This window comes from Etheostoma cragini, chromosome 23 (genome assembly GCF_013103735.1).
Source record: "Etheostoma cragini isolate CJK2018 chromosome 23, CSU_Ecrag_1.0, whole genome shotgun sequence".
Taxonomy (NCBI): domain Eukaryota; kingdom Metazoa; phylum Chordata; class Actinopteri; order Perciformes; family Percidae; genus Etheostoma; species Etheostoma cragini.
The window spans coordinates 7766893-7781924 of record NC_048429.1 but is presented as its reverse complement, the minus strand read 5'-3'; the positions used below and the strand labels follow the sequence as shown (position 1 = coordinate 7781924).

The 15032-nt window shown below is 40.7% G+C and overlaps 1 protein-coding gene across 1 annotated transcript in view; it reads left to right on the top strand.

The window, feature by feature from the left end:
* Positions 1 to 15032, top strand: part of exoc4 (exocyst complex component 4) — a 115106-nt gene that overhangs the window by 94142 nt on the left and 5932 nt on the right. The window contains exons 17-19 of the mRNA XM_034863444.1: positions 5072 to 5216; positions 7902 to 8080; positions 8289 to 8448. Of these exons, the coding sequence (XP_034719335.1) occupies positions 5072 to 5216; positions 7902 to 8080; positions 8289 to 8448 (484 nt within the window). The remainder of the gene's footprint in view (positions 1 to 5071; positions 5217 to 7901; positions 8081 to 8288; positions 8449 to 15032) is intronic.

Sequence of the window (15032 nt, the reverse complement as noted above, 5' to 3'; positions counted from 1 at the left end):
CTCTCTCTCTCCCCCTCTCTCTCTCTTTCTCTCCTTTTTTATCTCGATTCAAATCAAAGACGCTTTATTAGCATGACCATAGTGATATACAGTATTGCTGAAGCACCTAAACAGGGAGACATAGATCACATTTACATTAACAATCATAACAACAACAATAAAACTGATGATATCAGCATCAACATGACAACATTACAGGTGTGTGTGTGTGGGTGGGTGGGTTGGGGGGGGGGGGGGGGGGGGTGTCACTCTCTGTTCCTCAAACTGTGGCAGGTAAATACATATTGTGTTGTTAGACTGCAGCTCTTTGGCTGTTCTCCCAGCAGGATCGGCATCTTGTTGATGTCGGTTATTTGGTAAAATTGTGGGTGCTTGTGTCTGAATTTGGGGAAATATTTAGTTCGGACTGGCTGCAGTTGGGTGCATTCTGTCAGGAAGTGCAGCTCTGTCTCGACTGTGTCACTCTTGCACAGCTGACAGAAGCGCTTCTCTTTGGGGAGCCATTGTTGTTTGTTTGTAGCGGCCTGTCTCGATGGCCAGGTTGTGCTCGGTAAGTCTGTACTTGGTCAAAGTAGTTCTTAGTGTGACTTCTTAGTGTGACATCAGTCACTGTGGTCAAGGTAGTCTGCCACTCTGTACTCTCTCTTTGGGGTCAGATAGCGCTGCATTTTGCTTTTTGCTTTTGTTTGTGTGTTCCAGTGGATGATTTAGTTTTGTTTCTGTTGTGTTATAAATTGGTTAACTCTGATTGGTTGTTTCCCAGACTGGTCCTGAGGCAGAACAGGGTCAGGAAGTGGACTGAGTGTCAGGACCAGCTGAGTGAAGGGACTCTTCTCTTTGCTCAGCTCTTGGTATTGCAGGTCTTTTATGCTGATAGGAGTGGGGGTCACTGTTTTGCCAATATTTGTCAGATGTCAGGAAAGTAACTTACACTCAGAATCAAGTTAAAGAGTTTCAGAACAGCCAAGTGGAATTGAGGGCTTTTGAATTTCAGCATTTCATCATGATGCCATCAAGCCCATTGGCTTTTCAGGGTTTTAGTGCCCAGAGTTTGTCTCTTAGTTACTGTTCGTTAATGGGGGAGTCGGGGGATTTCTGGTTCAGCTGATTCTAGTTCATTCAGTTTTGTTACTATTTGGTTTTGATTTGGCTCTGGGTTGCTTGGTAACAGCTCATAGTGTTTCAAAATGTCCGACCCATATGTCTCCATTCTGTATCGCCAATTCCACATGTTGGGATTTTTTAAGATTTTTCAATTTTTCGCAAAATTGGGGCGTGTTTATGGACTCCTCCATTAGTGTCTGTTGTTTGTGTGTGTGTTGTGCTTTTTTTTATTCAGAGTTTGTGTTTGTAGTGTTTAAGTGTGGCGCAGTAGAGAATTCAAAAATTTACATTTCCTGGATCTTTGTGTTTTTGGTTAGATAATCGTGGAACGTTTTGTCTAGTTTGTTTACATTCTTTGTCAAACCAGTTGTCATCTTTGGGGCTCTTCCCCTCAGAGACAGACTCTCTCTCATCTGGGACACTCTGCTCTCCAGCTGGTCGCTGTGCCCTGAACGGTCTCCTAACGGTTGATCCTCTTCCAGCTTTTTGCCTGGTGGCTGCACTGTGAGGTTGATGGTGCTCTTCTCCTCACTGCTGGTCTTCTCCTGTCTCTGTTTTTCAGTCTCTGCCAGTGCTTGATGGTTTTAAAGTCCTCTTGTACAGAGCTGAAACTTGCCTCATTGCCTTGAAACATGATGGTTCCATTGTGGTAGACAGTGACAGAGAGAGGTGGGCTGTCTTTATCTACGTCTTCGATAACTATCTGTCTCCCACTGCATATGCCTCTCTTCTTGTGATGGTCATAGTGGGCACAGATAGCTTTGTGCCACGCATCGGTGTTGTCCGTGTACAGTAATAGATTACTAATTCCTCCTGTGTGGCATACATCTGCAGTCAGGTCTCTGGGTTTTCTCTTATCATTTTATATTTATGGGCTTTCTTTGCCTGTTTACTTTTGATTTCTTTCAGGTAGCCAATCACGAGGAGGCAGGGCTGTCTCCCGGGAGACTGCAACATTGTAGCAGTTCCTAACTGCCGCTCTGCTGCTACTTAGCAGGCTACATGGAGTTAGCACAGGCTAGCCTTGGTTTAATGAGGTACAGATTTGAAATTAAACTATTGAGGATGAAGGAAGCTCCCCTTACTACTCTATTACAGCACGTGTTAGCCTTTTGGTGGTTCGCCTTTCTTTTTGGGGGTTTGAGCCTTTTGTCCTTAGCTTACTTGCTCCTCTTCTCTGTCCCTAGCTGTTGTGTTAGCATAGTTAGCTCTCTCTCTCTCTCTCTCTCTCTCTTGCACGCACACACAGCACAACAGCTAGGCTAAGAAAAGGAAAGAGACAAACTGAGAGCCAAATGATCTTTATTAGACAAACATATATCTGCCTTTTGTCAGGTGCTTAAGTAAGACTATGGAATCTAAAAAATGATTATATCTGTATATACAGTCAGGGCACTGCTTGCTGCACCAAACACTTGATGACGTTACAATTCATTTTGCTGCATTAATAAAATCATAGGTCTTTTAATGCAGCTTTCAGGTTCCTTAACTGCATAGGTAATATTCATGTAATTATGGCTCTTACGTAGTTTGAGTATCAGTATTGTGTTTCCGTGCTGCATTCTGTACATATTAATGATCTGATAAGATGAACCAGGGAGAATAAAACAACATGCACTAAATACAATCAAATGAAGTCTATTAATGTCATTATGCTCCGCTCCCTTGAGAAATCATTGTGGATTTTTTTCTGTTAAGACCCATCTTGTTTGTCACTCCTGTGGCTCATTTAGCCAGATTATTAATGTTGATATTGCCAACCTGAAGCTCTAATCCTGGCAATCAGTTTTTTGCCAGTGGAGGGGGCACACGAGTAGATATCATAAACTTTACTGATTCTTTTCTTTTTTACAGTATATTAAGCTAGTTAAGTTGTTAAGTTATGCCAGTCTTAAATACTGGTTTATTGTGAAATAGTCAGATGAATAAAAAAAGGCTGATTATAAGACTAAAATGTTAGCAACCCTACCCCTTAATTATCTCAGAACTTGCAGAGGTGGTTCCAGCTGTGCTGTGTTAACAATGAAAGTGATTAAAAGGGAAAGGAAGGCTTATATGTTGTGGTTTACTTACAACTTTGTAGAGCAAGAAATAAGAGAGGATGGAACATTTTGGTACGAAAGTTTTTGTTTTTTGTTTTGTTTTGACAATTGGTAAAAAAATCAGTTATTTTCCCAATTCAAAATTTCTGACAGCAGTATTCTGTTGAAGGGAACAGTGCTCAGCAGTTTGATGATGTTTTCATTCGCAATCAGACATTTTATTGCAAACAGAGGTATGTATCTGACGTCTGACTGCTTATTTGTTAGTTTTAGTCCTGAGTCGGTCTTTTGGGGTTTTATAACCTGCCTGTAACTGGCTCTGCATTGCAGTGTCCTTTCTCACACAGCACACACCCATGCATTATTAAGAGGTTTACTCAAGACCACTAGTTATTTAGCAAGTACGTTCATGCATAGAGGACGTACATTAAGCACTCTACATACACAGCCCCACACATCACATCTTAAATAAAAAAAAGAAATGCAATCTCCGGCCTTTATCTCCATAAGGTCGTCATACAGACCATAAGATCAGCTGTCAGAGTGATGTCCTGGTTGTGTTTGCTTCGTTAATTGAACGACCATGGCAAATTGTCTTTTCTCTTAACGGGTTAATATAAAGAAATTGTAATTGGGGCAGAAGCACTATTCACCATGATGTACAAATATATGCAAACGGGAGCACACAAAAGCACTCACCAAGTAAAGGCAGCAAAGCATTACTTAGATTTGTTTGAAAGTTATGATTTCAAACAGTGTAGAAATATGTGTACTGTAAATCATTAAACTTGACTTGACCTTAGTAATGTTGAGGGATAAGCAAAATTATTTTTTAAATAAAATATACATATATATATACACATACACACACACACATATACAGTCCAGTGAACTTTCATACAAAGCTGATTTATCCTTTTTCAGTTTATAGTACTGCACATGTACTATTCTATTGTACTTTAAGATCAATTCACAGTTTTAGCACCATTTCCAAGTAAAACCATATTTCTAAAATGTGTTAGGGCTTGCGTCAAGTTAGGGCAAATCTTTTTTGCTGTTATAGAAATGTATCATATGATTGAACTCTTGTATAAACAGGTAACTGTCAACTTTGGAGTTATTTTTTCTTGGGGAATATTAGTAAAAACAAAAAAAACAAATGAACCGGGTATTTTGGCCTTAGTTTAGACTTGCTGCCACTCTGTCCTTAATCTGTGCCTACGTGCATGCATGTGTGACCTTCGGGGAAGGGCAGGAAGAGTAACTGGGGAGCTGGCTTTGACTGCGGCACATCGATCGTGAACCCCTGCATTCTCCTGCTCAGGAGTCACTCTTTGTGTACACACACACACACATGCATGCATGCGCACGCACACACACTCTCGCCTCATTGACCAAATAGACTTACATATGACTGACGGGGCCAATTTCTCTCCGTTCCTCCCCTTGCTAATTTATGGCCATTGATCTACACAGGGCTGAATTTATATACACTCATCATGCTCTCGTGCTCTCCTGCTCTCACTTTACACACACACACACACACACACACACAAACACACACACACACACACACTCACACACACACAGGTTTTCCGTGTGGTTTACAATGCAGTGCACTGATTTATGCTCCTGCTGTCTCAGCACAAGTGGTGAGAAGAAGAAAGTACAAGAAAATACTGAAGATCTCTGCACCTGTGCAAAGTTAAGCTAATGGGTTTGCTGCTGTCATTTTAAATAACGAAGTATGTCAGTATGAAATTACATGTATGCATATTACCTTGGAGTATAGTGTAAACTTCCTCTTACTTCCCCTAGTTAAAGGACTGTCCTTTTACTCACTACTACTACTACTGCCCCGTTTGGTACATCCGTGTTTGTTAATGGTTTCATGGTGTGTCTTCCTGTCTATTCTGTCCATCCAGGTCCATCTCCATGCTCAGCAGACAGCCAGGTGGTTGGTCAGAGTGAACGTAGCAGGGAGCAGATTCTCCAGACTCTAAGTGACCTGGCAAGGGGGTTCCAGGATATTGCAGACCGCTGTCTCCTGGTATTGCACCTGGAGGTCAGGTATGCAGGAGAAACTCACCCATGCTTAACAGAAATAGCACAAATTAAAACGCACTTAGGGGTTTATATGGTATTATTACGTGTATTGTGCTCTTTTAACGCTTTGAGGTAACAGATTCCTCCTCAGATTTTCAGAATCAAAAATCTATAAATGATTAGGAGGGCTTGCGTATGTTTTAACACTTAACATTTTGAAGTTTTACATATGACGTCAGCCTAGTCAAAAGTATGTGAATACGACAACTAAATCAATTTTTGTTACTTATTTGTAATATATTTATAAAACGGGTTTATTAGCTGTTCTGCACTTGAAATGTATCAATTTTTTAGTCCATGTAGAAAAACTACTCTTACAGTCTACATCATTATGCATTGCATTGGTTTGATTAAGTCAAGTTGATTTGTTTTCCTCAAGGTAAACTGTTTTTGAAATAAATAACATAATATGGTTGGTAAATTACATCTTTACAACCTTTGAGGTTATTATACACAACAGCTTCTGATGTGCAACTAAACAACTGCCCCCATTGTTTTCTATGTAAGCTGGCACACTGGTGGCATCTTGATGCATAGCACCATGGGTGGATAAGCCTTAAGTTGTCAAAATGTGCCACTTCTTTATTTTCCAGGGTCGATGCATGAAACAAAAAATATATATTGATTTGCTTCCTAGTTTGCAACATCTCGGCTAGGGCACCTTGATTCCTATTTCTGTCTGCATCATTATACGTCATTGTGTACACTGAATGTGCGTCAGATGACAAGCGTCAAATGAAGCAGCCCGTGTGTTGCACTTTCTTCTCATCTTCTTCCCAATAAATGTGGACTACTCATTTGTGTCTCTTCCTAGCTTAAGGAAACACAGATTGTTATAGTACGACTAAATAATATACCACCCAGTTACCATGATCATACCGTACAAGCTTAGAGGAGATGTCATAAAATCATGTGGACAAAAACGATCAGTGGCATGAAAATTGTTTCATAAATGCGATTTTATATATTGTTTTGAATACGTGTTTGTGTAAATGTCATATTCAGGTTAATTTACCACACCATATACTTTCTACTTCCACAACCACTATTAGTCCTCCATCATCCCTCTCACATTGTTTTTCTCCATCATGTAACACTATTTCCCTGTGGACGATTGTAGAGCTTATGCAATATTGTTTATGATTTCAGTAGAAAACCCTCCCTGAGGCTGATGTCTAGCTAGAAGCCACACTCCATTGACTCCCCCATCTAGCAAATTTCCCCTGATAGTGGTACCAGCTAAATGAAGCCATGAGGAAAAGTGCAAGATGGGAGGGAGGAGGAGATGGGAGAGAGATGAGTGTGGAGGTTAAAGTAACGGTGGGGGTTAAAGAAGGGAGATACAGTAGCTAAGTGGGAGGAATGATTGAATAGAGGGAGAAAGGGAAGTGAGATGGAGGCATCAAAAATGTGGTGTAGTGGTTGGCTTTGCCTTAAGGAAAGAGACATTCACCCATATAATTTCATACCTTTCTGCTCAGGGCATTGTGGTGATGGAATAATGGGAGTATTGACTCTTTAAGTCTACACAGAAATTAGCCTTCTTTGGACCTAAATTACCACAGACTAAAATGTAGGTTTGTTAATGGGCAAAGAGATGTGACATATTGTCCAAGAATGTGTAAAAATTCACCGTCGGAATTTATTACACTCCTAAAACTAATATATAAAAGGTATATGTTAACATGGGCGTAAAATGATAACATGGACTAACTAGAGTATTTCTTTTGCTTCACAAGATAGTTTTTTTCATTTAAAGCCAGCAATGGTATTCCTATTGACACTAACCGTATCAAAAAGAAGAAATAATAAAAAAAAAAAATTATTTGAAATGTCTGACAGTTTCTGATATTAGGTTTCTCAGCTTTATGTGTAGTAGTTGGATATGAACCTATTTACAAAAGATTGTTTACTTCTACCAGCCAAGGTGAAAAATGAATAGAAAAAGCCCTCCGGGAAGGTTTTAACGCACAATTACTCCACCGGAGCTGCTTACTGGCCAAGCTCACAGGTCTGTGTTTGAACCATATCTTCCTTCAATTTTCTTTGAAAGGAAATCTAGATGAATTATAAAATGTCTAAATGAAGTATTTCACTCACAGAAATGTTCAGGCTGTTGTATTCCAATGCAATACCTAAGCTGGAAGGCTGTAAATTGAATAGATTTATTTTTTACCTTGTAGATCTGTACAACATACGTATTTAGCTCTGTGCTCTATAGATTGCCCCTAACTAATCACATCTCTTTGCAAAATAGTATCCAGCAGTGATGTAGTGGTAGAATAAATAAGCGGATATAGTAATAATTTCTTTCTAAATTATAGATGTTCGAGTAGGTAAGTAGGTCTTGAGAAGAATGAGCACTCAGTGCCGACTAAAGTCTACCTTCTAACTATAATAAACACTAAGGAGAGATAATAATTACCTCACATACAGCCTCACCTCTTTACAGAATGTTTTCCCTCTCATTCCCTGTAATGCTTTTAAAATTCTGTCATAGTTGATTTCAACATATAAACAGGGAACTATAAGGGGGGGGGGGTGTGTACAAAAGGATCTGAAATGGAAAGAGAACAAAGTCAGACATCTAATTTTCCACTTTCTCTTTTCCATTCCTCAACTTCCCCATCCTCCTATATCTCAATGCAGGGTGCATTGCTTCCATTACCTGATCCCCCTGACTAAGCAAGGCAATTATGCTATTGTGGCTAATGTGGAGAGCATGGACTACGACCCACTGGTGGTCAAACTGAACAAGGACATCTCAGCTATAGAGGAGGCCATGGGAGCCGCCCTGCAGCAGCACAAGTTCCAGTATATATTTGAAGGTCAGCACAGCTGCTTGAGAAATACTGTTAACCTTGCTTTTTTGAGGCAGGAATGTATTTGGATTCACAGAGATAGTTTAGTACCTGAGTCCAATACTAAAATGTTGACAGAAGACTCTTTACCCTTTCTATTCCCTTCTGCTTCTCCTGTTACGCCCTTCTCCATCCTGTGATTCTTCTCTGTGCTGCTCCTCTTCCCTCTCATTAGGTCTGGGTCATCTGATCTCCTGTATTCTAATCAATGGGGCCCAGTACTTTAAGAGGATCAGCGAATCTGGTATCAAAAAGATGTGCAGGAACATCTTTGTCCTCCAACAGAACCTCACCAACATCACCATGTCCAGGGAAGCGGACCTCGACTTTGCCAGGTAAAAGTCCTTTCACTTATTTAGACTTAGCCACAGTGGTGGTGCCCCAGAAAACCCTGACGAACACCCGCCTGGCCAAGAGCCAGGGTTTTACACCATGACGATAGCTCTGCAACATGCTCGCTGGCCAAGATTCTGCATTCGTCATCTCCTTCATCGCTGTGACGGGTTTTAGGTCTATCCAATTGTGCCCAGAGGCATTTGAACGGCGTCCGTTGGTGACACCCCTTTGGAAATGGGCTGTGAATGAACCTTCTCCAGACCCACTCATTTACAACTGAGAAGGTGTCAACCAGGCTAACAGTGCAGTTAAGCTGGAACAGTTTTTGGGTCCACAGCAGGAATACACCTCAACCCAAAACCCTTTACTTGTACATACTTAGTTTCCACCAGTATGGGTTTGTAAAGGCTCAGGAAGTAAAGCTGCCGTCTACTAATCGGAAGGTCGGTGGTTCGATTTGTGGTCCCTGAAGTCTTGTCGAAGTGTCCTTGGGCAAGATACTGATCCCCAAAATGCTCCTGCACGTGTGAATGTTTATCCCACTCTCCTGACGAGCAGGTGACGCCTTGCATGGTAGCTGCTGCCGTCAGTGTATGAATGTGTCTGTAGCTATGTTTCCATCCACACGCTTTTATCCGAATTAAGTGATATTGAATGAAAAATGCCTTATGGAATCTCTTCTGATTTTATCTTGATTTTATCGGCTTACGTGATAAAAGCTGATGGAAACGTTATTTGCCAAATAACTAAGGAATTGCGATTAAGTTCTAGGTCATTTTATGGTTGCAACCCACCACAAACTGAAGAAGTAGTTTTAGTCACTTTTTGCCCAGTATTTCCGCTCTGTTTGCACACATGGCGGGTGTCAACAAAGACAGATGTAAGTGGACGAACGAGGAAACAAGAGACTTTTCTTAATTTAATTTATCAGGAACTCGTGAAGATAATGGCCAACAAAGGTTACGTCAAGCCGTGGGACGTTCTCCGGAGTAAATGGAAAGCGCTCAAACAGCGAGACATGTCTCAAAAAAAGAGTTGTCTCGCAGCGGTGCCGGAGGGAAAATAAAAGGCAAGTATTTGCATCTGTGTTGATAGCGTCATTGTTTTCTTATTATAGCTTGATATGTGGCACATAAGCACTACAACTTGTGCAATATTGATCATTTGTTGGTAGATGGCATTTATTTGCATCAGTGTTTTTTACTGAACCTCAGATAATTCAATTGACAAGTGGATGGAAACATAGCAAGTGTGTGAAAGGGTGAATGCTGACTTGAAGTGGTCGCTAATACCAGAAAAGCGCTATAAAAATAAAGCTCTATATGAATGCAATCCATTTACCATTACCTTGGTCTGGAGTAGCTGGCTGAAGCCGTTTTGTGCAGATAGTCAGTGTCTCTAAATTGTCATGCTCATGCCAGTACTTAGTTTTTCTGTTGCCATGGTGATAAAGCTTTGGATATCACAGGACTCTCCCTTAAAATGTATAAACTTATAAATAGTAATATAAACACAAAATAATGTGTTGGAATCTGTACTACAGTCACTATGGGATAATGATAAAATGTATTTCTTAATTATATAAATCAAATATAAAATAGAATGAACTGTTATTATGAAGCCACGAGAAGTAGTCTATACTTACTGGCTGATTATCAGCTTAAGTCAGCTGATATACTTGTCCAACCCTACACACACACCTCCACAGACATGTACAACACCCCCAAGTTCAGACAGCAGCTATGTCAAAATACGAGACAGACAGATTGTCAAACAGATTGTCAAGCACAGACTGTGTCTTACAGGAAGGTGTGTGTGTGTGTGTGTGTGTGCGTGTGCGTGTGCGTGTTTGTGCGTGCGTGTGTGTGTGTGCGTGTGTGTGTGTGTGTGTGTGTTGTTCCTTAATTTCTATTTAGTGTGTCTACCTGCTGTTGCCCAGTGCTGTCCAGCCCTCACAGGCATGGGGGAAATCAGAACGCTGATATCCGAGGAGTAAAAAAGAAATAGGGTAGAGTTAGGCAGACATGAAGAAAAGGGTGATTCATAGTATTCATATGCTTTTTACCCCTCTTTCAAAAGCTTGTGTCCTTGATAGGACAGTGTGTGTTTGAGAGGAAGGGTTATGGAAAAGATGGAGAAAAGAAAGCAGGGCTTGGAGGGAGGAAAAAAAATGGAAAATTAAGTGAAAGGAAGTTATAGAATAGACGTCTTCCACGGCATGTGACCAGCATGTATACAGTACAAGGTAGAATACAACAGTGTAAGAAAGTTAGAAAGGCACAGATAAAAAGAAAGGGAAGGTAAGTAGAATTATGAAATATATGAAAGGATCAATGACTCATGAAAACTTTATCAGCTTGATTTTCAATTTTCAGTCTCTTCCGTTTTACTACTTATACTTATTTTTCTATATTACCTTATTTTGAAAAAGTTGCTCTGTTAGAGAAATAAATAAACTTTAAATTCTTCTCAGTGTTTCTTAATTCCTGTTCTTTCCATTTTAGTTATTTTTAAGGCAGCAACTCAAAAAATTGCTTTTCTCGCCTCTGTCTCCCTGCATCTAATATTTGTCATTGTAAAAGGTGTTTACCCGCGCCTACTATGTTGTTTTCTAGGGTTAATTATCTTCTTTTCACAGCTCTTGGACTATTTATGAGTGTGTCGTATGTTTGAGTGGATAGGTGCTGTCTGTGTTTGGACATTGCTATTGTTTGTTATATGCCGGTATTGCAAGCCAAGTTCCCCCCCCCAGGAAAAGAAAACAAAGAAGTAAACTGAAATGACCTGAACTGTACTAGACGTGTAGGACCATTGATTAGTATGTTATTTCTACCCTCTGTCTACTTTGATAATGGAGAAATGCCAGTGATGGCTTTTCTGTCTTTTCTCTCAGTCTCCCACTCTCTGATTACAAGGCGTGGGCAGTGTGGAGGTGTTGATTGGGAATTGCAGAGCGCATTGTTTACAAATTCATGGCTTTTTGGATTGGCCGGCCTCTGGCTCTAAGACACTTCAACGCAGTCCCATCAACACATACGATATGTATCCCTTGTAGCTCTCACCCATGCACAGACACTCAGCCAAGCCAATCAGCATTTTGAAATCACCATATTTATATTTAAGACATGAATATTCATAAAGCATGCTGAGTAGCTAACACCTGTGAGTGGAGGTGACCATACGGCCGATGTGAGAACGTACGAGAAAGATAAAATTATTAATTTGTGGATTACCAAAATACATACCCCCTTAACATATGCAATAATATCTAATATCGTTTGGCATGAACATAGCAAGCATGCCAAACGGTATACTGTGTGTGCATTGTGAAATGTACATGCTTTCAGATACACTGTGCCCATAATACTTGGTGAGTTAGTTAAAGTCTAAGGACCTAATTTATTATGTACATATATTTGACTGAGCTTATTGAAAAGAAAATTGTAAAAAAGAAACAAGTATTGTGCAAGTATTTCAGCCCACCCAACAAATCATGTATTTTTAGTGAAGTGTTATGGTACCTACAGTTGAAAATAAATTGCTCAAATATAGAGAATTTATCGTATTATCGTAAGTATTTAAGCATCCCACACCCCTAAATGACAAGGTCAATAATTCCGCAACTGAATCCTCTATACGTTATAGATATTTAAAGATAGACCCCAGGTGTTGAGTGTTTGTTTGAAGTTGTACATGCACATCCTGAATACGTAGCATTTTGAAACATATAACAAAACAGTTTTGTTGTAAAGATGCTGAGAAAACGAACATTGGCCAACCAGACTCGGCAGTGAAAAAGCAGTCGAAGGAGGTGGGACTAAAAGCAGAAAATTCATCTGTATTTCATTACCACCTCTAGTGAAATGAGGAAAGGAAGAGATTACAGCAGGAAGCTTGCTTTCGAGAGAGGCTACAGATGCTTGCCTGTGTGCCTATGGACTCTGTGTGTGTGTGTGTGTGTGTGTGTGTGTGTGTGTGTGTGTGTGTGTGTGTGTGTGTGTGTGTGTGTGTGTGTGTGTGTGTGTGTGTGTACACAGAGCCTTGGACAAGGGCAGAGTAATACCCAATGATCTGAGTTAAAACTAAGGAGAGGCCCGGTAACAGGCACTGCAGAACTTGTGAAGGAACACACACACAAACACACACACACTCCCCTTTCTCTTTTAGATTGTGAAGAAGGATGGGTAAACAGTGCCACCTTTTGGCTGAATCCATGTGGAAATGCAGTATAATACTGTAGAAACCTACAGTGTGTCAATAATGGTTAAGATTATTGTTGTGGGGAGGCTGGTAAAACTTGGCATGTGTGTTTGCATGGAAAGCTCCTATGGCGGTCTCTTGACTCTTGAAAATTTGGCAATGATATCAGCTTGTGGGTCAAGGTCACACACACACACCTAAACACTGACACACAGGTGGACACACAGACCATCTGCTCAGAAACTGTTCAGGTGCTCAGTCCTATTCTGCAGAACTGTGTGTTGTGTGTGTGTGTGTGGTATGTATTGACTGTGCCCTCAACCTTGTCACTCCATTGATCATTCATTGTCCTGTGTGTCCATCTCTCTCTCTCTCTCTCTCTCTCTTTTCTCTCTCTCTCTCTGTGTGTCTGTGTGTGCATGCTGATTTTGGGTTTCTTTTTTGTGATTACAATTTGTATTTTGTAACAACATGCTAAACATACAGCTTGCTACATGAACAGAGCAGAGATGATGACATAAAGGTGATGTTTAAGGTAAGTCTTGCATAAACATCACAAGCTGCAATAGTTTAAATAGAACGCAACAATAAAACATTCCAAAGTTGGCGTTGCCTGGCAACAGTCCACTCCAGCCTGTGGATAAAGTTTTTACTTATTTTGCTTGGCGAAGGATTTTCTAAACTAAGAGATCTAAAATAATTAGCTGTCACTGAGATTTGAATTCAAAGCACATATTGTTTGCTTCAGTGTTGTTTATTTGCACTGCTTGGTAAGCATGTGACTTAAAGCCTAAAAAATGACTTTTTTGGTTTTCTTCCTTGCCTGTCATCTAGTTCCATTCTGCTGTTGATTGGGTTTCTGTTGATCAACTAATCGTTTCAGCACTACTTGTTTCAGAATAGGTAGGCCTCGGTACTGACTGGCTTAATGTTATGAGTCTACCCTGGTTGCACAATGTGTGTGACTGCATTCAAATTCACACATGGATTCGGCCTCGAAAGCTTTTAACTGTAGCACACCAGTAGACTACATGCCACAGACACAACAATGTGTGTACACAAGAATGTCCAACAGCAAAGTTAAAAGTAAATAAATGTGCACCTGTTTGTCTGTGTACATATATATTATTGTCTGGCGCAGCAGCATTTAGGCTATGTGTTTCCAGACACACAGAGACATGAAAAACTCAGAACACACACTTGCGAACACAAACACACATTCGGTGGAGCTCTAAGCTGCCCAGTGACCCGTGTAGGCAGGTTGCATAGCTGTCATAACATCCCGAGCTAACTTGCAAGCCCCTTAGCCCATAGCTAGCCCAAACACCAGTCTGACAGGCTCACTGTAGAGATGCCCCAGAGTTCAGCCCATTGCACCCACCTGTGTGAATTGTACAAGAACCTTGTGTACTACGTAAGTGTACTGCCCCAGACTCTTTGTGTCTCTAAGATCCGGTGTGTGCGTACTGGCAAATAAACTCTTTGGTTTTGAGTGTGTGTGTGTCTAAACCACTGGTGTGTATGTGTGTCAAGGTGACAGGATGGTGTGTCTACAGAGCATTTGGTAATAAGTACAGTTGACGGCCGTGTCAGGAGGTAGTGGGTGTCAACAGATAAAGCTGTTTGTATTTAGGCCTTGCTTCGGTACACTGTCACTTCTCTCAGCTTCTGTCTCCCTTCCTGTCACCTTGTGTCTCTCTCTTTATCTCTCTCCTTCTCCTCTTTCATTCCCTTTTTCTCTCCCTGTCTTATTTTTTTCTAAGCTACCGTCCAACCACCACCTCCGCTGAATTGTTTTTCTCTCTGTTCCCTTCTTCTTCTTAGCCCCTCCCTTCCTTTGCTCCTGTTTTCTGTGTGTGGATGCGCAAGCTGCTGTATGATGATGGTCTTTGCTGAGGAAGCCTGTCTACCCCTTGTGTGTGTGTGTGTGTGAGTGTGTGTGTGTGTGTGTGTGTGTGTGTGTTATGCGTGGCTCAGCATGATGGGACTGGTCTTTGCTGATCAAGCTTTAGTCTCAGTTTGCTCATTACCAGATGAGGGATACTTGCACTGCTTTGGAGGGAGAGAGAAACAGAAGGAGTTTAAAGAGATTGAAATAGGCAAAATAATAGACTACATCCACAGTAAGCTAATTTTTAGAACACCCTTTTAAATATCAATATGACTTCAATAGCATTTCACATAATGTTTTTGCACTCAAAGTTGCTGAAGATTAATCTCCATTTGCTTTTACTTAAAATTCATACCAAAGAGAGGATGGAATTTAAATCACTGCGGTTGGTATCTTTAGCCCCGGTATCTGTTACTGCAGCAACAAGTCATGGTTCCAGCTGATGGTGAGGTTCATCCATAGTCTCTCATTCTTTCTCCTCCTCCTTCCTTC